At 37.6% G+C, this 22,603-nt stretch overlaps 1 protein-coding gene across 1 annotated transcript; it reads right to left on the minus strand.

Moving 5' to 3' along the window:
- Nucleotides 1-175: 175 nt before the first annotated feature.
- LOC127653055 (protein FAM83F-like) lies at nucleotides 176-22,507 on the minus strand. Its single transcript, XM_052139562.1, has 5 exons — nucleotides 21,929-22,507; nucleotides 11,712-11,879; nucleotides 5,361-5,482; nucleotides 4,330-5,207; nucleotides 176-3,355 (listed from the first exon to the last, which is right to left on the minus strand). The coding sequence occupies exons 1-5, from the start codon at nucleotides 22,388-22,390 to the stop codon at nucleotides 3,306-3,308; spliced, it is 1,680 nt and encodes a 559-aa protein (XP_051995522.1). The 5' UTR covers nucleotides 22,391-22,507; the 3' UTR covers nucleotides 176-3,305.
- Nucleotides 22,508-22,603: the final 96 nt, after the last annotated feature.

Raw genomic sequence — 22,603 nt, forward strand, 5'->3', positions numbered from 1 at the left:
GTAATAGTAGCTGTTAGCCACTTTACAATTCAATCTGATTAAATGCACATTTGGCAAATAAGGCTCATTGTCTTCCTTACAGGCAATTGTTAGCAGAGTACAATCACAGAGGTTAAATGAAAAGAAAAAGGAAGAATAAGTTTATTTAAGGCCATAGCCTTTTTTTTATTGGAAGTCATGATCTAAAAAAAATAAACATTTGTCATACATTCTTTAAAGAAACAGTACAGAATAGTACAAATCAAATTAAGATGCAAAGTATTTTGTAACAAGTCCAAGACAAGTCTAAAAAAAGAGGCAGTGTGCTTGTGTGCAGTCCGGTTGTTCATGTCTTAAAATCTTACAACATTAAATCAGTTGTTGTCATCGTGCTGAAACACTGCTGTGGGAAACAGGCTCAAATGACTGCACATTCTCATTAAATTGCACAAGAGACTTCCATTTAATTTGCAGAGACTATAAGACATTCATAGGTTAATTTTCTTGAAAACTGTAAACACTGTGTCTCTGTGGCGCTATACAAATGTATGTGTGTATTTTGATGACCCGCTTAGACTCCACTCAACAATGTTACTTAGCCAATGACCACGGTTGGGGGCGGGACTATCTGACTGTTTGAACGACTGCAGACAAGGTGCATATTCAGAAAGCTGTTTTTAAAACATTGATTCCTCTTAATTCCTTTCATAGGTGCTAGTGAAGAAATGACATACTATAGCTTTAAGTCACAAGTCATTTGTTTACGATTTTAAGTCAAGTCTCAAGTCAATTATTTTTGGACATAAAGTGTGTAATTTCAGCACTACTAACATCATGAAAAAAAAAATCTGTTTTCAAACAAATTCCAGAAAACTCTTGGAACTACTTTCCATTGGTTGTTTAAACATTTAGTCCCGCCCTGAACTCACACCATTGATCAAACCAATGTGGCTGCTCAAACAAACAGGAATGTTTTGATTCCGCCACAGTTTTACACTTTTATGTAAAATCATCCTACAAATAGATTACCCAATGAAGACTCCAATAAACAATTTTGACAATTTCATTGGTCAATGAAACAATTTTTTCATCTTTAAGTGCGACTCGATTTTGTTTCATTTCCGACAATTAAAATGCAATCGGGACACCATGTAATTAATTTGATAAAACATTTTAATCGATTGACAGCCCTAATCTATCTATCTATCTATCTATATATAAATAACACGTGTTAAAATCATCCCATGAAGATATAGTAGCATGGGTTTTACATAGCTGGGTTGAATTCTTTCAATTTGTTGTACAAACAAGCTGCACGGTAACTATTTTCTGTCAGCTTTACCCTTTTTCCTCACTTCTTTATCCCTCTGTGGGTGCCACAGATGTTAGTGGAACTGATTTAGACAGGGAGGTTATGTAGAGCAAAGATCAAGTATCTACTGAACAGGAAATATTTTTGACATTCAGAGGGGGAAAAAAGCTAACATGTTCACATTTTGAAACACTTACATACTGAGCTCTCTGCAATAATTATCTTTATAACTCATGACAGGAAGTCACATGATCTCTGTGTGAGCACTATATTTCAGTCATTTATTTGAGACCAGCTTCTTGTAATGTCAGCATTCTGGAGGTTGTTGTAACAACTTCACATTCCTCTTAAAATTCAGCACCAATAGGAGTTTCAGCTGACTGAGTCAATATTATTTTAGGGATAATTACTTTTCCCATCTTGTTTACACAGGTGAAAATAATGAGACAAATCTCCTCTTTTAAAAAGGTATAGTATATTTTTAAAGGGATAATTTGCTCAAAAATGTATAATTTACTCACCGTCATGTTGTTTCAAACTTGTATGACTTCTTTCATCCATGGAAGACAAAAGGAGACATTAAGCAGTATATAAAGTCTCTCACCATCTCTTCTCTATGTATGTTAAGTTTGTTAAGGGTGATGAAGTCAAAAGTAAGAAAATAACATTATGGGGAAGAAGACTGTTGGAGTGATGTTGTTGCTGGCACTGATTGCATCCAGTGTTTGCATGCAATACAACTCTGCCACCGTGTTTACCAGGGAAAGTGACCAGGTGCTACGGGGTTGTGGCAGAGAACTGCTGTTGTCCTTCACAGCAAACAGCAGTACCAGAACTGGATCTGCTAGACAGTTCCAGAGGAGTAGTTGCGATGGCATGGAGGCAGTCAGCCACAGAAATGAGGGAGAAGGGGCAGCATTCAACAACACCGAAGATGCAACAAGCCATGATGCAACAACACTGAAGATGCTTCAGCAATGCTCACTCCTTTGGGAACAAGATGGAAGAGTTGCACCTGAACACAAGAGCCTGCAATGAATACCGTGAGTCATGCCTCATTGTCTACAGAGAACCGGCTTCAAGGAGACTTCCCGGACTCATTGATTCATGTACAAGGCTTCACAAATGTTCGTACGGACAGAAATAATAACTCAGGGAAAACGAATGGAGGTGGCATTTGTGTTTTTATTAAGGATAATTGATGCAGGAATTACTCAATAAAAGACTCTGTATGTACTCCTGACCTTGAACTCAAATGTTTAAGTCAAAGACCTTTTTACCTACCCAGAGACTATGGGAATATTTTCATTTGGCTGTATACATCCCGCCTAGTGGTAACGCATCCAAAGTACAATACTTAGGTATAGGGCATTTGTGCAATATTTAGGTGTAAGGCATCTGTGCAATAGTATGGTATATCGTATGTTATAAGGCTTTGTGCTATATCTGATGTGTAAATGCATGATAATTGTAGTTTATTTGTAAGTGTGATGCTATGTTGACTGTGTTTTCTCGAATTCCCAAGACAAATTTCTCCTAAGGGAGACAATAAAGGCTAATCTAATCTAACCATAGCATCGTTTCTAAACAGCACTGTAGTGCTTCAAACAAGAGATTTATTTGAGTTACACTGACACGTCTAATTTTGTTGGGTTTACCTAATTCAATTAGGTTCTATCTATATAAAGTGTTAGGTGTTGAGATTACATAAAAATTATAAGTTAATAAAACTAATCTCAGTCACGAGGAACCACTGTCCATGATTGAATCAAGTTCAACCAAAGATATATACAGTACATACACCATGAAAATAAAAGGTGACAGAGGCTGTTCTGCCAAACATTTTCTATTTCATGGAAGAAAGAATGTCATACAGATTTGGAACAACGTGTGAGAAATTTTTATGTCTGGGGTGACCTATCCCTTTAATTTTCCTGTTCAACCTGTTCTGGTGTCTGAAGTCCTTATTTGTAAGCACATGCTTATGTTGAATCCTCTCGCTGATAATGAAACCTCAGGACTGAATACATGTCTTCTTTTGGTGACGCCTCCGTCCTCTCAGGCCTGAAAAGAAACAAAAGAAGTCAGATATTCTCAGGGAATTGACTTAGAATTAATTGCATCTTCTGATGGCAACGTTTATTTTCATGTGCTGTCTGCATTGTTTTAGCACCCGATTCACTATCACAACATCTCAAAAATTCCGTTTACCACTTGCTTTCCACGGGCGTTAATAGCATAATGTTAATTGCACCATGCAAATAGTGCCCACTTTTGTAAATTAAACAATATATAATAAGCTAAATTTACATACTCTAGAAACTAGGCATATTTGCGCTAAAAAGAATGACTGATTTTTTACATTTGTACTATTTCAGTACATTTAGTGCCTGGTTAAACTGGATTGCGGGTGGTAAATAAATATAATGCAATTTCTAGCATGAAGATGTGAGCCACTGTGAATGAGCTTCTACATTTACATTTTACATTTATACATTTGGCAGGCGCTTTTATCCAAAGCGACTTACAGTGCACTTATTACAGAGACAATCCCCCTGGAGCAACCTGGAGTTAAGTGCTTTGCTCAAGGACACAATGGTGGTGGCTGTGGGGATCGAACCAGCGACCTTCTGATTAACAGTTATGTGCTTTAGCCCACTATCCCACCACCACTCTCGTGTATGAGCTTCTCTCATACACTCATGAACATGCAAGGACGTGAAGATATTTGCTAAAAAAAAAAATTACACATTTTGTGCTGTTCTCAACAAATCATATGTCCTCAGAAGACTTGGAATTTAACACAAAGCCACATGGACTACTTTTTTAAACGTCTTAGGTCCTTTCTTAAAGTGATTTTCCATTGCATTGAAAAAATGGACTGAGATATTCACCAAAACATCTCCTTTTGTGTTCCGAATTGAAAGTAAGTCATACAGGTTGGGAATGACATGAAGGTGAGTAAATTATGACAGAATTTTCATTTTTAAGTGGACTATTCCTTCAAAAATATTGAAATAGTTGTATAGTATACATACCATCCTCGCCGTCTGTGGAAATAGCCTGAAGAGAAATACTCCTCTGACCCATTTTGCCCTTTTTGCCTTTAAACTTCACCACTGGTGGACTCTCTATTATCTCAAAAGTGTCCTCGAGTTCACTAGTGCTGTCAGTCTCTGAGATCTTGTGAGTGGGTGTGGGAGTAATATGTTTGGATGCATCCTCTTCTCTGATATGTCTGGTCAACCAAGATGCTTCCATGGAATTATTGGTTACCTTAGTGTTTTTATTATGATTGATCTGTACTGGATCTGTGCTTTGAGTAGTTGTTTTAGAGACTGGGCTGTGATAGGTTGTGTTTGAGTCTGGACTCTGGTTGTTTGCCCTGCCTTTTAGGAAACTTCGGAACGAAGAACGCTTTTTAGAACCAAAAGGTGAAAGTTTCTTCCCATTACATTTACTGTCCTCGGTCCCATCTGGGGACAGCGGACGTATACTGTCCCCATTGGTGCAGATTAATTTTTCCATGTTATTCACAGTGCCTTGATCAACACAGTCCCTAAGCGTTGAAAGATCCTGCAGGGAACCAGTCATGCCTAGACTGTTGCCAACAACCAAAGAGTACTTAGGATTGTGGTATTTATGTGCAGGAACCTTTAGGTCAGTCTGTTTGGTGCCCTCTAGAGAAACTTGGAAGCGAGATGTGGGCACAGGAAGTGCACGTCTAATGGGTTCTGCTGGCGTTTTCAGCACAGGAACTATCAGGGTTGGCTTAGTGATGTGAAACTCACGGTATAGATCCACTTTATCAGACACAGCATACAGCTCTCTGAAGTCATTGTCGAAGAAGTCAACAACTTGTCCTGACATTACAGTGATTGTGTTACGGTTCATTCTGGAGGCGCTCCATGTAAAGCTACATAGAATGGAAAGGTAAATCAAATGTGTTGATGAAAGAGTGTGTAAACAAATGAACATTTTTTTTTAATAAAAAATGTGTGAACAAGGTGTACGGAGTAAACAAATGTAAAGTTTGGGTGAGAGAGGTACCTTTGGTCTACATACTAACCTGTATGATCCAGACATCACTTTCTCTCCATCTACTAACATATACTTTGAGCACAGCGATCCTGGAAGACGACCAAAAGACAGATCCAACCCAGAGCCTCTCACAGTTTGCACCCGCAGGTTCTTAAGCAGGGAGAGAGAAAAATTTTATAAACAAGGTGTTCAAAGATTGACTAATTAGCATGATCCAGTTAAGCTCTGCTGATAAATGCTTGAACTACACCATATGATTCCTCCATTGATGGCCATGAAAGCAACATATAAAAAGTTAACATTTTCATGATCTTTGCCAGTGCCCAATTTTAAAAGCTTTAAAAAAAGGCTGATATGGACTTTTAAAGGACTTAAATATTGATAAGTTTTTCATCTACACCTATCATATCGCTTATAAAAATATAGATTTAAAGGGTTAGTTAATTAAAAAATGTAAATGTTCTCAACATTTACACACCCTCATGCCATCCCAGATGTCTATGACTTTTTTCTTCAGCAGAACACAAAGATTTTTAGAGGAATATCTCAGCTCTGTAAATCCCTACAATGCAAGTGAATGGTGACCAAAATTTGAAGTTTCAAAAAAGTAATCCATATGACTCCAGTGGTTTAATCCATGTCTTCTGAACTGATCAAATTGGTTTTGGATGAGAATAGACCAAAATGTATCTAATTTGTCTTGACATAATAAGTCTCCTTGCCGATCATGATATCAAGCTCAAATACAGTTCCTAGCGACATCTAGCGCATGCTTCAAGTACTAGAAATGTAATCGAGAATTGTAATCTAGGAAGTGTAACCAAAATGTCTCTATGCATGATCATGACAAGTTCATTTCTTAATTCAATTAGACTTCCTAGAGCTTGATACATGCACAGAGTGCTAGTTGGCAATATAATCAAGCTTGTAATCATGCTAGCCAAGGAGACTGCAGTTGTAAGATTTATAGTAAAAATGTGTTACATTTTGGTCTGTTCTCACCCAAACCTTGCTTCCAAAGACATAGATAAAACCACTGGAGTCCTTTGGATTACTTTTATGCTTTTTGGAGCTTCAAAGTTTTGGTCGCCATTCACTTGAATTGTATGAACCAACAGAGCAGAAATATTTTTCTAACGGTGGCTGTCCCAAATAAATTCAAAGAATGAATAACTGGTAACTTGAGTCTAATTGTTTGGGTGCCAGACAAGTTTTTACTTGTCAAAAAATAAATCAATTTCAGTTTCCTGGTAAATAGCTCATAAACCACCGATACACACAATGAAAGCTTCCAATAACCACAATAGCACATAGAACATGGACTTAAATGTACACTCACAAATTGAAGGTTTTCAGGTCAAAAAACAAAGAAAACACGTTATTTAAGAAAACATAGAAAAAGTGGTTACTCAATGTTCACTTTTCAAACAGCATGTATTTTTTCCTCTCTCTTTTTCCTCAAAAAGACAAAAACAAAAACGAATTAATACACAAACGGTACCAAGCAGATTACGGCTTAAACACAATTCTGACTTTCGTCTGATTCACAATACCTTTGTGCTTGCGTGCATGGGTAGTGAGCGTGTATGTGTGTGTGTGTGTGTGTGTGTGTGTGTGTGTGTTGACTGCATGAAGTAGGCTACGTAGGGGACCCACCACTGAACATTCAGAGCCTGGAAAAATAAGTTTTGAGTCTTAGCGTGGGGTTAAAAGATGATGGACAATGCTAATACCTGTGGCAGGCGAGACAGGCTGTCTCAGGTTGCACCAGGCAGGCAAACTGTGCAGAGCTAAATTTCTCCATCACTTGGCGATCACACCCGGTCAGCACACACAGAAAATCCAGGAACAAATGGCAGCGCCCGGCCTTCAGGTAGCATGTGACCCTCTTAGTTAACCTATGAGTTTTAATTTTCTTTTCTTCCTGCTTCCGCTTCTCTCTCGCTCTCTTTTATATAATTTCCTTCTTCCTCATTGGTTTCCGCCCATTTGGAAAAGTGAAATGGACGGTATGGATTTTTTTCCATATTGCTACAAAGGAGACTGCAGTTGTAAGATTTATAGTAAAAAAAAAATACATTTTGGTCTGTTCTCACCCAAACCTGATTGAATCACTTCCAAAGACATAGATAAAACCACTGGAGTCCTTTGGATTACTTTTATGCTTTTTGGAGCTTCAACTGGCAACATTTTTCTTTTTAAATAAATACATACATGGCTAATTACACATACTGCAGCTGTACCAAGGTAAATGTCTACTGTATGGCACTAAAAGTGAGGTAAATGTTCTCCCAAACAGACTTTTAAGGTTAATGCACTATCGGCAAAAAAGCAAATGTGAGATGACAAACAGATGCTTATTTAAGATTAATGCTCTATCTAGATTTAAAATCCACAAAAACATTCTATTTTCTATACCTTAAACCTTACCAATAGTGTAATAGCAAATAGCTGAATCTATGTGACCAGGTTGCTAATGTGTGAGGTCATTCTAGACAAACACACAAATGGCTCTTTTAACTGTGAAGCAGGACTACAGCTGCCACATTGAATGTTATGATTTCTCCCATTCATATATACATATAATGCAATATGTCTCCTCTTCTTATAATGTCTCTGATGCTAACAGATTATAACATACTTTAACAGGTTTTTTTTAGACGTCTTTGTTCTAAAAGGACACAAAATTTAAATGCACCATAAAATACAATTCCAGTTATAGTAAAAATGAGGCCAGGATTAAAAAATAGCTGAGGTGTCAGAGCAACACACCCAACTTAGGCAAATATCAAATGTGACGAGTGGTGTGAGGTTAAATGAAAAGAAATCCTTGCACACAGAGGTGTGGCGATTTAATTTGCACAATCAAGACTCAAACAGAATACTGAGAGGAATACTGGAACTGAGTCTTTAAGTACATGGCTGGCATGGACAAGAAAAATCAGAAGCATGAGAGATGAGAGCACTCCACAACTCTCCTAAATAAGATCAAGTTGCCTTTTTTCTTAGTTCTGTGGAAATCTGAATATCGTCTATCTAACTCTATTGCAAGTGTAATCTTATCTAACTCTATTGCATAGTGTAAAGTGTCAGATGAAAAGCCCCAGTGTGATATTAAAAAGCAATACACATACTGTAGATAAGACTTTTTGGCAATGTACACTAAGGAGATTGGTGCTATATGGGACAGTCTTTCGGAAGGTCCTGGGTTTTATTCTACAGGTACTGTTATGTGTGTACACAGCGGACCAGAATGTCAGGTGATGCCTGTAGCATCAGACAATCATCCACAGTTTCAAGTTCACACAAGTCTTCTAGGACAGCTGACACTCTGCTAACATGTGCAATTACTTTAGTCACATGTTAGTATCTGACTGATATGGAAAGTGGCAATTTTCTTAACATACACATTCAGATGCGTTGATAAGATTTGTGTTCATCACTTTAAATAACATTATACGTGGCAAAAGATGTATTTTGATATTGATGAATAAAATCAAATAGGGTTTAAAAAAATGCATTGGTCTTGTTTTTTTTTTTTAAAACAGGTTATTCTATCGCGCTGTTCAGAAACATAAAAAGCTGCCTATGGAAGCAGCATTATAAGAAATCATATTTGAAGGAATCGTGCCAATGTGGAGCCAGCATATATAAGTTTCTATAGGCAGTTTGTAAGTTCTACCTTCTAGGTACTACCTTTTTTTGGCCAAAAAAAACCCCCCAAAACAATAAGTATAATTGTATACCATTTATGAAAGTCTGTCCTTATAAGTATAAACATAATTTCATATCCTATTTTATTTAATTTACTAATTAATATTAGTGGTTGACCATTATGGGTTTTTCAATGGCCAATGCAGATACCGATGTCTAGAGAGCAGGGTGGCTGATATAAATGTTGATAAACATAATACAATTTAACAACAGCAAATCAGATGTTTCTAAAGTGAAACAAACATAATTTTATGCAATATTTACTGAAATTTGCATAAACTGGAAAAGAAAAAACATTGAAAACAGAAAGTGTTGATTATCCATTGACAAATGTATTGACAGATTCTGGAACTAACACAAGGGAAAGATTACACTTCTGTTAATACGCCAAGCAAACAATTATGGGCCGATAATCACAAAAAGGCCAAATATTGGCCGATTAATCTGCATGGCTGATATATCGGTCTATCACTAATTAATATACTATTAGACAAATTAATTTAATACAGAAAAATTATCTGTAAAAATTGTGTAATTAAAAACGATTTAAAATAGATTATTTTACCCAATCTTTGTGTGTGCTGTATATTTTTACAGTATTGCACAATAATCTTAGCAACATACTAATGTCAAACTCAGTTGAAATTAACTGTGTCAAAGTACATGCAAAGTGTTGTTTGTGTGGAACATAGAGTTGCTTCCTATATAGTGTCCCAAATAAGTCACTTATGAGGTTTCATGACAGTTAGGATGCTGCTTTAGTGGGCAGCTACCTATTTAGGCAGTAGGTAGTGAAGCAGATCACTAGATTTTGGAACAGAATTTAAAGGTTTACTAGAGTAGTATATGCATACAGTATATGTTTTTGAGTGTAAGATTGTTTGTCTTTGTCCAAAAGTGAAACTACTGTTGACACATACCCTCATATTGTTCCAAACCTGTATGACATGTGATTAGGGCTGGGACAAAGCGGCGACGTCATCGATGACGTCGACGCAAAAAATACGTCGACGCAAAATATGCGCGTTGATTCGGCGGACCCAAAACAAAGATGGCGGCGCCGGCGACTAGTAGCAACACGAGTGGCTCCTCAGACTATCAGAAGTGCAAGGCGGCATGCACTCGTTCCTCTAAAGTATGGGAATTCTTTAATTTAAAAGGAAACAATTCCGTGATATGTCGTCTTTGCAAAATGGAGATGGCCTTCCATTCTAGCACCACGGCAATGCACCAGCATCTGAAGAGGCGCCACCCGGTTGCAGCTGCAGATGACAGAGCACCGCAAGTTTTTTTTCAACTCCCCACTTTGCACTCGATGTTGGAGTAGGCTATAATACGTTGTCAACACCTAAAGTTTTCAGCTATAGCTATTAATAATGCGCTTATAGCTATGAATGTCAGTGAAAAATACATAGAGGACACTGACAGCACGCTGACAGACAGGACCAAGCAGGTAACATTTAATAAAGTCTCAACTTTCAAATTTGGTCATTCAAAGAAAATTAAACCATAAATAGGCCTACTATTTTGTGGCTCTTTAATGTGTCGTGACAGATTGCCTCAGTTAAAGCTGCTCGTGAACCGATCATCTTTTCCTTGGTTAATTTATAGCATCAAATAGGCTAAACATGAATGTAGCCTACATCAGAAGGACTGTTGTTTTAACCGGGGAAAGATGTCAGTACAGTAGCCTACAATCCATTATTCAAATTCAAATCCACCGACATTAATCTTCTCTCTCCTGACTACTTAGTCGGACAAAAATGGCGTATTATGATTGATTGATCAGATCGCCAGTCAATCAAACTCCCGGCAAATGTTTTTTTTTTACATTTTATACACCCCCACCCCCGATGAAACCGGTATTACCGGTGTTGTCACAAGTCGATTAATCGAATCGAAATCGAATCGGACTGAAAAAAATGAATCGTTAGATTAATCGATGCATCGAAAAAATAAATCGCTAGATTAATCGTTTAAAAAATAATCGTTTATCCCAGCCCTACATGTGATGATTAGTGAATTAGAATCACAGTATCACACACACACACACACACACACACACACACACACACACACACATGTTGTGTTTCCATGTTTTATGGGGACTTTCCATAGACATAATGGTTTTTATACTGTAAAAACTTTATATTATATCCCCTAAACCTAACCCTACCCCTAAACCTAACCCTCACAGAAAACTTTCTGCATTTTTACATTTTCAAAAAACATAATTTAGTATGATTTATAAGCTCTTTTCCTCATGGGGACCGACAAAATGTCCCCACAAAGTCAAAAATTTATCCTTATGGGGACATTTGGTCCTCCTCACAAAGTGATAAATACACGCTCACACACACACACACACACACACACACACACACACACACACACACACACACACACACACACACACACACACACACACACACACACACACACACACACACACACACACACACACACACACACGATGAAACAAATGTTAATGGTGACTGAGGCTTTTGTGTTCCACATAGTAAGTAATTTGGGTTTGGAAGACCAGGTGAGTAAATGGAATTTCCATTTTTTGGGTGACATATTCCTTTAGCCTCCACAGTCTCAATGATAAAGTTCAACAACAATTCCCTGTATTATAATTGCTTGGGACAAGTGGCTCACTCACCCTCAGATGTTGTGCAGAAATCTGCAGTCTGCTGCTCATGTCCAGGAAGTGTGGCAAGCCATGCTCCTCCAGCAGTAAGTATACAGCCACCCCTCTCTTACTTGCAGCATCAAAGAGATCCTGCAGGATCAACAGGTCTGTCAACAGGTCCATGACCACTGCAATCAACTGAAAATTAAGTAAAGCCAAACAGGAGTGGTAAGTGCATAGCTTATTCACCCAGAGCTTCTTAACATGACACATTTGCCTTTGAGGTGTTTATGCGCAACATCAAGCTCTGGACTTTTTGCAGTAATGTAACTTGAGTAAACATGTTTCAAACAGGTCAGGGCCCAACACTAAGGATTTTATCTGCTGGTCAGGCTGGTAGTAGTTTTAACTTGCACCGACAACATTTTCACAGGCCCCACCAAATTTATGTGGCAGAAAAAAAAGATTTCTATTTTTGATAAAACTTTACAGTACATTTCTATTTGTTAGACATAAATGATTCACTGAGGGCTTATAGATAGGGATGTCCCGATACCACTTTTTCCACTTCCGATCCGATATCGGAAATCTCAGTATTGGCTGATACCGATAACTGTGTTGGGTTTTTTTCATAATCAGTTTATAATATCTTTACATTATTGTGTGGAAGTATCATATATAAATGATGTTTTAATAATGATTTTCAATATAAATGTATAGCTTCTTAAGAAACACTTTATTATTAACTAGTATACTGGATAATGTAGCAGCAAAATTAACAGTAATTCCATTATAAGTCATCCGTAGAACTTTGACCAAAACTGCTTCCAGAACTTTCTACTATGTCAAGCATACCTGTGTCTTCATTATTGTCTGCAAGTATCATAACATTTTTGAGTTATCCCCTTCATCGTGTCTATACCCTGTCTATACTCTGTCTGGATATTACTCACCTGCTGTTTGCCACTCTGCTCAACTGGATTTACTCACAATGTTTACATCACTGTTCCAATCATCTGTTCAATAAACCCTGCTACTGAGTTCATATCTCTGAGTTCATATCAGAGCTATCATGCATCTTCGCATAAAATGCCTGAGTCATGTTAACTGCTTTAATGGTGTTTTAACTGTTCTTTTATGTTATTTTTTGAGCTTGACAGTAACGAACATGACTAACACACAGTATCGGATTTGGGTCGGGCTCATCGGTCTGATACCCAATCCATCCAAAAACGTCAGTATTGAAGCCGATACTGATCCAGGTATCGGATCGGGACATCCCTACTTAAAGATAAAGCAAATAAAAGAGAACAAACTCAGCATGACTCAAAATGCTCAGCTAAAACAAGCCATCTACTGTATAAACAAAGCTGCCTATCTGGGTAAAAGGCAGATATGTGTTAAATATAAACCACATGCACCATTTAAAACTGGGTTAACACAAAAGCTCATCATTTAAAAACAATCATAATCTGGAAAAACAAATGTAATGGGTCAATTTAGAGCTGCTGTAGAGCTTAGTCTTAAGGTTCATTGGTTGGTAAAGACTTGTTCACTCCTGGTTACTGACTCACACATACCCATAAAAGCTCAAGGTAAAATAAGGAAGTGATTTGCATTAAACAGAGAAAAAAAATAAAAATTAAAACCTTTTGTGGTGTCAAAACCACTCAAAACTCATTTTGCTGGTTAAAAAAGCACAGTGACACATTAACAGTGTATCTCTTTATTTCTTTTAATATTAAAGGGAAAATGCAACAAATATAATATAATATATATATATATATATATATATATATATATATATATATATATATATATATATATAGAGAGAGAGAGAGAGAGAGAGAGAGAGAGAGAGAGAGAGAGAGAGAGAGAGAAACGACTCTTTCTACAAACCTGTTGATTGAAATATATTTGTATATCAGAGTGTATACCATGCATGAACATCACTTTTTTTTCTTTTTCTTCCCAATCTGGAATGCCCAATTCCCAATGACCTCTAAGTCCTCGTGTGGAGGCTTCACGCTATTCTCCTCGGCATCCATGCACAACTTACCACGCGCTCCACTGAGAGCGAGAACCACACATTATAGTAACCACGAAGAGGTTACCCCATATGACTCTACCCTCCCTAGCAACTGGGCCAATTTGGTTGCTTAGGAGACCAGGCTGGAGTCACTCAGCATGCCTTTGATTCAAACTTGTGACTCCAGGTTTGGTAGTCAGCATCTTTTCTTGCTGAGCTACCCAGGCCCCTGGGCATCACTTTGTTAAACAAAATCATACTTTGAACAATTCAAGCACTCAAATAAATATTTCAAATAGTTAATTTGGTAACTTTATCCATATAACTGTTGGTCATGAGATTTTGGTAGTCTGTGGATATACATGCATTAACCAAAGTCACACTGGGTGACTGATTGGGCTTATGGTAGGGGTGTGCGATATGACCATTTTTGTTCGTGAACGATTAAACTGTCTCCACGATTCACTTTTCGGAAATATCGTTGTATCGTGCTACAGTGCACGTTCTATCAGATGCAGTTCTATGGCTTTTCAACTACATGAAAACAGCATGCGATGCGAGGCGCGCTAGATGTCGGCGTGCTAACAGGATCATAAACTTGCTTGTGAGATTTAGCAACGCAGGGACGATGGATGAAAACACAGAGGAGTTGATTCCTAAAAAAAAAAATCAACATTGGTAATATGGAAATGGTTTGGATTTTCCATAAGAGACACGGCGCAAACAACAGTTATTTGCAAATGTTGCAATGATAAGATTCGCACGTCGGATGGTAACACAACAAATCTTTTTAACCACCTCAAAAGAAAACACCCTAAAGAATATGCTGATAGTCAAATTGTGAGGGGACCCCGTGCGAGTGCATCAGGTACATCCACGGAGCAGCCAGAGGCTAACGTTACAAGGCTTAAACAAACAACTCTAACGAAGGAGGTATTTGAGAAGGGAACTCCGTATGACAGGACAAGTAAGCGCTGGAAAGATGTAACTGATGCAGTGACATTTTACCTGGCCAAGGATATGATCCCCATAAAAACTGTGGAAAACGAGGGTTTCAAAAGACTCCTCAAAGTCGTTGATCCGCGTTACGAGATTCCCAGCCTCAAATATTTTTCTGCGAAGGCCATTCCACGGCTGTATTCCGAATGCCGCAACAAGATGGAACACAAAGTTCAAAACGTTAATTTTTTTGCCACAACAGCTGACTTATGGTCTAGCCGCACTTCAGAACCCTATTTAAGTCTGACAATTCATTTAATTGATGACTGGAAGTTGTGCAGTGCATGTCTAGAAACAACATACTTCCCGCAAGACCACACGGGAGAGCTCATAGGACAAGGCCTTAGGGAAGCGCTTGAATTTTGGGGACTGAAAGAAGCGAACATGACCTGCATGACTACTGACAGTGGGGCTAACATGGTGAGAGCCTTGGAGCTCAACAGTTGGACACGTCTACAGTGCTTTGGGCACAGACTTCACCTAGCTATTGGTGAGTGAGACTAAAAATAAAATATTTTCACATGCATTTAGAAGTTTGTTTGTAAATTGTAACACTAAATATTTACTAATTAGGGTACATTAGGAACACTGAACAGAGTAAAATGATGAGACTAGTTTACAATATAAATTGGATTATTATATTTAAATGTTTTGTATATGAAAAAAAAATATGGTATTGTAGCACAATTTGTTTGGTTTCAATAAAATATTATGAATTAAAATTTAATTAAATCTAATCAATACATTTTTATTTTATTTTTTAATTTAGAAAAAAAGTGCCAAAGACCCTCGTGTTGAACGCATAACATCTATCTGCAAGAAAGTCGTCAGTACCTTCTCTTTCAGTTGGAAGAAAAAAAGGGAATTAAATAATGATCAAACTGAGCTGAAACTACCTCAACAGATACTCATCACTGAATCCCCTACACGATGCGGTTCCAGACTCAACATGATTGAGAGAGTGCTTGACCAGGAAAAGGCCATTTCGCAGGTCCTGAAGGCAGACCGGAAGGCGAGGCATTTGGTCCCATCATGGCAAGACATTGACGTGATGGAGTCTGTGAAAAAGGCACTGAGTCCACTGAGAGACTTTACTGATGCACTCTCCGGTGAGGACTATGTGAGTGTGTCCTACGTAAAGCCAGTGCTTTATCTGTTGAAAGTCAACATCTTGAGCCTGAATGATGATGAAACTGAACTAACAAAAACAATGAAGAAAGCAATTCTCGATTACCTCACTGACAAATATCAGGATCCCACCACTGATGACCTGTTGGATATGGCTTCGCTTGTTGATCCCAGGTTCAAAACTCAATACATTGACAGCGACAAGATAGAGGGAATACAAGCCAGAGCTGTATCTGAGCTGGAGTCTTTGCTGACCATACAGTATCCAACATCGGTTCAACAGCCTACATCTGCCTCCACATCACAGAGCCCTGACGCAGAACAAACACCACACAAGAAAGTAAAGAAATCACTTGCCAGCTTTTTGAAAACCTCAGGTGGTGCAGTTCCAAGATCATCTTCCTTATCTCTAAAAGAGGTAATAGAAGGGGAATTGAAGGGATACTTGTCCACACCGAATGCAGAAAGTGAGGTGAATCCCTTGGAATGGTGGAAAGTCCATGAGACAAACTTTCCAAGAGTTAGCCAACTTGCTAGAAAGTACTTGTGCATTCCAGCAACAAGTGCTCCATCAGAAAGAGCTTTTAGCACAGGTGGCAATATTGTCACATGCCAAAGGGCAACTCTCAAGCCAGATAAAGTCAATCAACTGGTTTTCCTCTCTAAAAATTTGTGATTGGGATCAGTCATACTTTACGTTCTTGTGAAAGGTTTGTTCTAAAGCTGCCAAGTTTAAAAGAGTCAGGATTCAGAAATATGTTTGCACCTTTGGTTGATTGTTTTGGTTCTGAATCACATTGCACTTTAAAAAAAAATTTACTTAAGAGATTATAAAAGGTAGTTTACATTTTGTATTTGACTTTTCTTTATTAAGCTATTTATTTTTGTAGTGTTTTACCTTTTGAAGAAAATGTTTATTTGGGGATTTATGCTATAGTCTCTGACTGTACTTACATTTATAACTAGACCAAGTTAATATTTTTTTATTTAAACATTTTTATTTAACCTTTTTAAAATAAGCTTACATTTTTCAACTTGTTTTTGCTGCATCTGTTTATTTATCTATATTTTTCATGCTAGATGCTACCTCAAAAAAATAGAAATAGAAAAAAATGCTGACATGGGTTTTGCTCAGGGTCTGTTACAGCTGTTGCCAATGTTAGATTTTTTTTTAAAACAATGTTCATTTTATGATGAGAAGTCTTTGATTGTAATGCAAGTCCTGTTGAATGTTCTTACTTTGCACAACTGCACTTCCATTAAATATACACTTGATTAAAATATGCTCGAAAACGTACTTTGACACAGTCTGTCATTTTTTTTCCCTTTTATGTTTTGTTACCTTGTAGGGCTATGTTTTTTTTTAAATGGGGATATAATTTTTCCTGTGTTGCGGCTCAGTAATTTGCAAAATAGTCTTAAAAATAAACATGAAATAGAATCGTGATAAAATCGTGAATCGTGATTTTTCCTGAAAAAATCGTGATATGATATTTTTTCCATATCGCCCACCCCTAGCTTATGGTACATTTTTACTTCTAGTACAAGGAGTTCCAGGTTTTATTCTGCCCTAGTATAATTTTTTTATATATACCAAGATTACATCTTTACGTCAGTGGATGTATATCATGAATCTGGACAGTGTATCCAGAAAGTATTCACAGTGCTTCCCTTTTTCCACATTTTGTTAGGTTACTGTACTGTTATGTTGTCTGTAGACCTCCGAGACAGGATTGTATCGAGGCACAGATCTGGGGAAGGGTACAGAACAATTTCTGCAGCATTGAAGGTCCCAATGAGCACAGTGGCCTCCATCATCCTTAAATGGAAGAAGTTTGGAACCACCAGGACTCTTCCTAGAGCTGGCCGCCCGGCCAAACGGAGCGTTCGGGGGAGAAGGGCCTTAGTCAGGGAGGTGACCAAGAACCCGATGGTCACTCTGAAAGAGCTCCAGCGTTTCTCTGTGGAGAGAAGAGAACCTTCCAGAAGAACAACCATCTCTGCAGCACTCCACCAATCAGGCCTGTATGGTAGAGTGGCCAGAAGGAAGCCACTCATTAAAAGGCACATGGAGTTTGCCATAAAGGCACCTGAAGGACTCTCAGACCATAAGCAAAACTGAACGCTTTGGCTTGAATTTCAAGATTTCAAACAAACTTCTTTCACATTGTCATTATGGGGTATTGTTTGTAGAATTATGAGGAAAATAATGAATTTAATCAATTTTGAAATAAGGCTGAACATAACAAAATATGGAAAAATTGAAGCGCTGTTAATACTTTCCGGATGCACAGCATCTGTTTGTATTTTGCTTTGCGGTTTAACTGGACAAGAGCGACAGCTGCGGAGCCAGTAGAGCGTGCTTCTGTGTGCACGAAAGAACATTGTCTCTGTCACCTGTCGCTCAACATCACTTTGAACAGCCGCAAAAAACATATATCATAACTTTTAAGATAACATTCCAGTGCCAGATCGCCACTTATTATAACGCACATGAATGAAATTGAAAATCCTGTTCAAGAAGAACATTTATTCTGCATTAGACTACCTGATGAAAGCTATTTCAAAAAGTGGTAGGGACAAAATTGTCAAAGGCTAAAATTGGTACAGACATGTCCACCCAAAAATGAAGCCGATACCAGGCACAAGATATATGTAACATACAATTAATATAACACAAGGACAGGCCTGTCTGCTTTTATCCTTTTAATAACACATACAGTTCTGCTCTACCACTACTATGAGAAACAATCCAAAAAATGCCTGAAAGGTTGTAAAGCCTGATCTGCATTATTTACAGTTAACTACTGTATCAGCTTCCAAGGAACATCAAGGAACTAAAACAACTTCATACAGAAGTTACAGAACAAGGTAATGTTGCTCTTAAGACAGGTGTCTTTCTTATCAGTTCATCAGGAGGAGGTACCTTGACATTAGAGTCATGTGTGACAGCAAGCGTCAGGATCAACCCAAATACTATGTTAATATAATGTCCTAAGGGCACAATCCAATGCTAACATTGACACATTTACTGAAACTTAAATGTAACACTAGTCAGCAATCACATGTATTCATTTTAAGCCACTCCTAAATCTAAGAAAAAAATAAATACAATTATGATACTATAACTCAATAATATGCACACAATGTGAAGTGTATAAAATAATATACAAATGAGTATAAAAGCAGCTTAAAACATGTCAACTATTTTTAAAAGGCATCAAGAGCACAACAATAAACTTTTAAATAAGTACAACTTAGTATGAAAAAAGTACTAGAAACAGGCTCACATGATATATACAGGAATATAGCTACAAACCTAAACAACTAAACAGCCAGAACGACATTAACTAATTTTGACAAGTTGTTGGTTTCACTTAAATCTCAGCTAAACCCATTACCAAATAAGTATTTATGCTGTATTGGGTACTTATAGTGCAAAGATGGAAGAGTTATACAGTCAACTAACAGATACACAAAAATGTTACTTTATCAATAAAATAACTGACAAGCTAAAATAACCAGTAATATCACAACGGACCCATTTAAATAAGAGGTTTTCAGACCCAAATGTTGTAATGAATTACAGTAAACACTGATGAGAATTGAAAGTGAAAATTGTCTTAAACAGGCCAGTCCCATAGTCGGACTGGGTGCATTATAACAAGAAGACTGTAATGTAGGAGGACTCCAGTTCTTGAGGTTAAATAAATTATCCAGGACTCTATTACAGCTTTATTAATAATTAAGGGTCCATGTACAGTATATGGAGGTGTATTGTATTGAAGCCAGTAAAGTGCCTGAAGTGTGTCATTATAATTGAGACTGACAGAGCCTCGGCACAGTCATTTAATCACGTGTGTGCAAACCCGGTAGTAGAGAGGCATGACTTGAGGCCTCGGGTGACACCAGTGGTTTTTGTATGATTGACAAAGCAACAACATAGAGGAAGAGACTGGCACTTACAGACAAAGCCAAAGGCTGTATGGGGCAATTACATGAATGATTATTTCTTCACCTTTCACACACAAATCCATTTCAAATTAGATAGATTTTTTTAGCAACTGATCTGTTACAAGTTCAAGTTCAGTTTATTGCGTGTCTTATAACGAGAAAAACTGGTCTTTTTGAAAAGGAAATCTAAGTTTTTGTCTTTAAATAATTCATTTTATTATCTCACCAAAAACTTTTCTATCTTATCAATTCCAACATTAGATGAATGGCAGTAGCTTGTTTCAAATAAGTTTACAAATAAAATAATTTTTTAAATTTGGTTTTATGTAGAAAAAACTTCAAATAAAATAGTTAATGTATGTGTGTACATACACACAACATTAAAACCACCTGCCTAATATTGTGTAGGTCCCCCTCATGCTGCCAAAACCGCACCAACCACTATTCTTCTCACCACAATTGTAAAAAGCAGTTATCCAAGTTACTGTAGACTTTGTCAGTTCGAACCAGCCTGGCCATTCTCTACCGAGCTCTCTCATCAACAAGGTTACAGAAATACTCAAACCAGCCCATCTGGCACCAACAATCATGCCAAATCACTGAGGTTACATTATTTCCCCATTCTGAGGATTGATGTAACATTAACTGAAGCTCCTGACCCGTAATTGCATGATTTTATGCACTGCATTGCTGCCACACAATTGGCTGATTAGATAATCACATGGATAATTGTTGTAATTGTTTCTGTAATTGCTGATCTCCTGGGATTTTCACACGCAACAGTCTTTATAATTTACTCACAATGATGCCAAAAACAAAAAACATCCCGTGAATGGTAGTTCTGCGATGGAAACGCCTTGTTCATGAGAGAGGTCAATAGAGAATGGCCAGACTGGTTTGAGCTGACAGGAAGGTGACAGTAACCCAAATAATCACATGTTACAAGAGTGCAGAAAAGTATTTCTGGATGGGCAACAGCACCAGAAGACCCCTCCAGGTACCATAAATATTTAAAGATAACTATGTATAATGATATATTGATATAAATATGTATAATCATTATATATTGAGTTATTGTTATATGAGGGGCTTTCTCAGCAAATAGTTGTATATGCGATTAATCGCAATTAATTCATCGGGACACCATGTAATTAATTGGATTAAAAATGTTAATCGATTGACAGCCCTAATTAAAATGTAAATCCATAAATCATTTTGAGTGTATTTTAATAATAATTATTTTTATTTATTAAAAAAAACATTATAATTAGGTCTACAATAATGATGATGATTATTGTTATTGATAATAATATTTACTGCATTTTCTATTGCATTTATAATCTTTTGAAATTGTTTTATTTTTCCATTTTTAGAATAACAGTGTTTTAAGACTGGCTTGGTGGTGCTGTCTGGCATTTGACATGACTAAAGTTTAATGTTCAAACAAACAGTTTTATTCCAAGTGCTTAGACCTAGTCCTCTAATAAACGCTCCACTGCACAAAAAACCCACTGTTCTAGGGAATAGGCCTGTTCAATATTTAGGACATGCCCCCAGTGTAATTTTATCACTGAAACCTTAACATTTATAGTCTACTTTCTTCCATTATTCTTCATTCCCACAACGTTATATGGCTCGATATAAACATAGTCAAGTGTGAGACAGAGGTTGATTTAAATGACGAATCATGCTCAGTCGAAAATAATACATTTTACAAAGTACAAAAGTAAAATAAAAATACAAAGATATTTCCCATTTAATTCACATGACTGACAATTAACTTAAAAAACACAGACCAACATAAAACTTTTAAGATGGTCAAGACCATATGCTTTCAAACACTTCTCGTTCCTGTTAACCATGTTTAGGAAGACCTAACCATCATCATTTGAATGACAAAACGGAATATTTTAATATGGTGTTGGCCTATAGAAAATATCACACACACACACACACACACACACACACACACACACACACACACACACACACACACACATACACACATACATATATAGCCTACACCTTTAATAAATATGCCCTTGTTTTGAACGGAAGAAGTTCAAACGGAAGACCTTGTTTTGCAGGAACACGTTTTAATGAGCATCACTCAGTCTAAAACTAAACATCCTCTTACCTTTGTAGATTCTTGAATGAGTCTACGCACCACTTCTTTAATATGCGGACTGTTCGTTTTGGGTGGGTGGGTGTAAACAGACACCCGAGTCACCCCTTTGTAATGACCGCTGCTGGGCCAACCGATGTCCAGCGGAGGGATCTCGGTGTCAGACATGGTCGGCCAGTATGTAGAGTGAACACCCGAGTCTTCACTCGTATCATGGGGCGACCGCGAGCAACATGTGTCTGAGTCACTGTTATATTCCTGGAAGGTGTCCCGCATCCATTTGATTTCCCTGGCGGAAAGAAAGTCCTTAACGTTATCGTCTTTGAGACGCATCTTAAAAGCGCCATCGCCGTTCTTCAAGAGCTGCTCGAGCGCGGCCCGCTGCTCCTCGCTGTAATAAAATTCCGGTTTGGATTCCGGTATCTTCACATTAACGTGTTCATCGTCCATGCACACCAACTGAGACTCGGCCATGGCAGCGGTGCTCCAGGACACAGTGCTCACCTGTGTGTCTCGAGGCGGAAACGCTCAGCGCACCTTTACCTGTTTGAATGGTTGGTGTTGGTGTAGATGATCGAGCTTAAAAGCGAAACGGGGGGAGGAGTTTTTTTGGAGTCAGAATGCTTCGGCTTTGGGCTGCTGTGGTGGAAACTTCCTGGGATTTGAAATGACGACACTCTTGTTTAA

This window comes from Xyrauchen texanus, chromosome 12 (genome assembly GCF_025860055.1).
Source record: "Xyrauchen texanus isolate HMW12.3.18 chromosome 12, RBS_HiC_50CHRs, whole genome shotgun sequence".
In the NCBI taxonomy this organism is placed as follows: Eukaryota; Metazoa; Chordata; class Actinopteri; order Cypriniformes; family Catostomidae; genus Xyrauchen; species Xyrauchen texanus.

Coding starts and splice junctions, on each gene's coding strand:
- LOC127653055 (XM_052139562.1), bottom strand. CDS start 22,390: ATGGCCGAGTCTCAGTTGGTGTGCATGGACGATGAACACGTTAATGTG. Junction 5,483..11,711: donor TTTCTGCACAACATCTGAGG/GTGAGTGAGCCA, acceptor TCCCTGCTTAAG/AACCTGCGGGTGCAAACTGT. Junction 5,208..5,360: donor GTGATGTCTGGATCATACAG/GTTAGTATGTAG, acceptor CATTCTATGTAG/CTTTACATGGAGCGCCTCCA.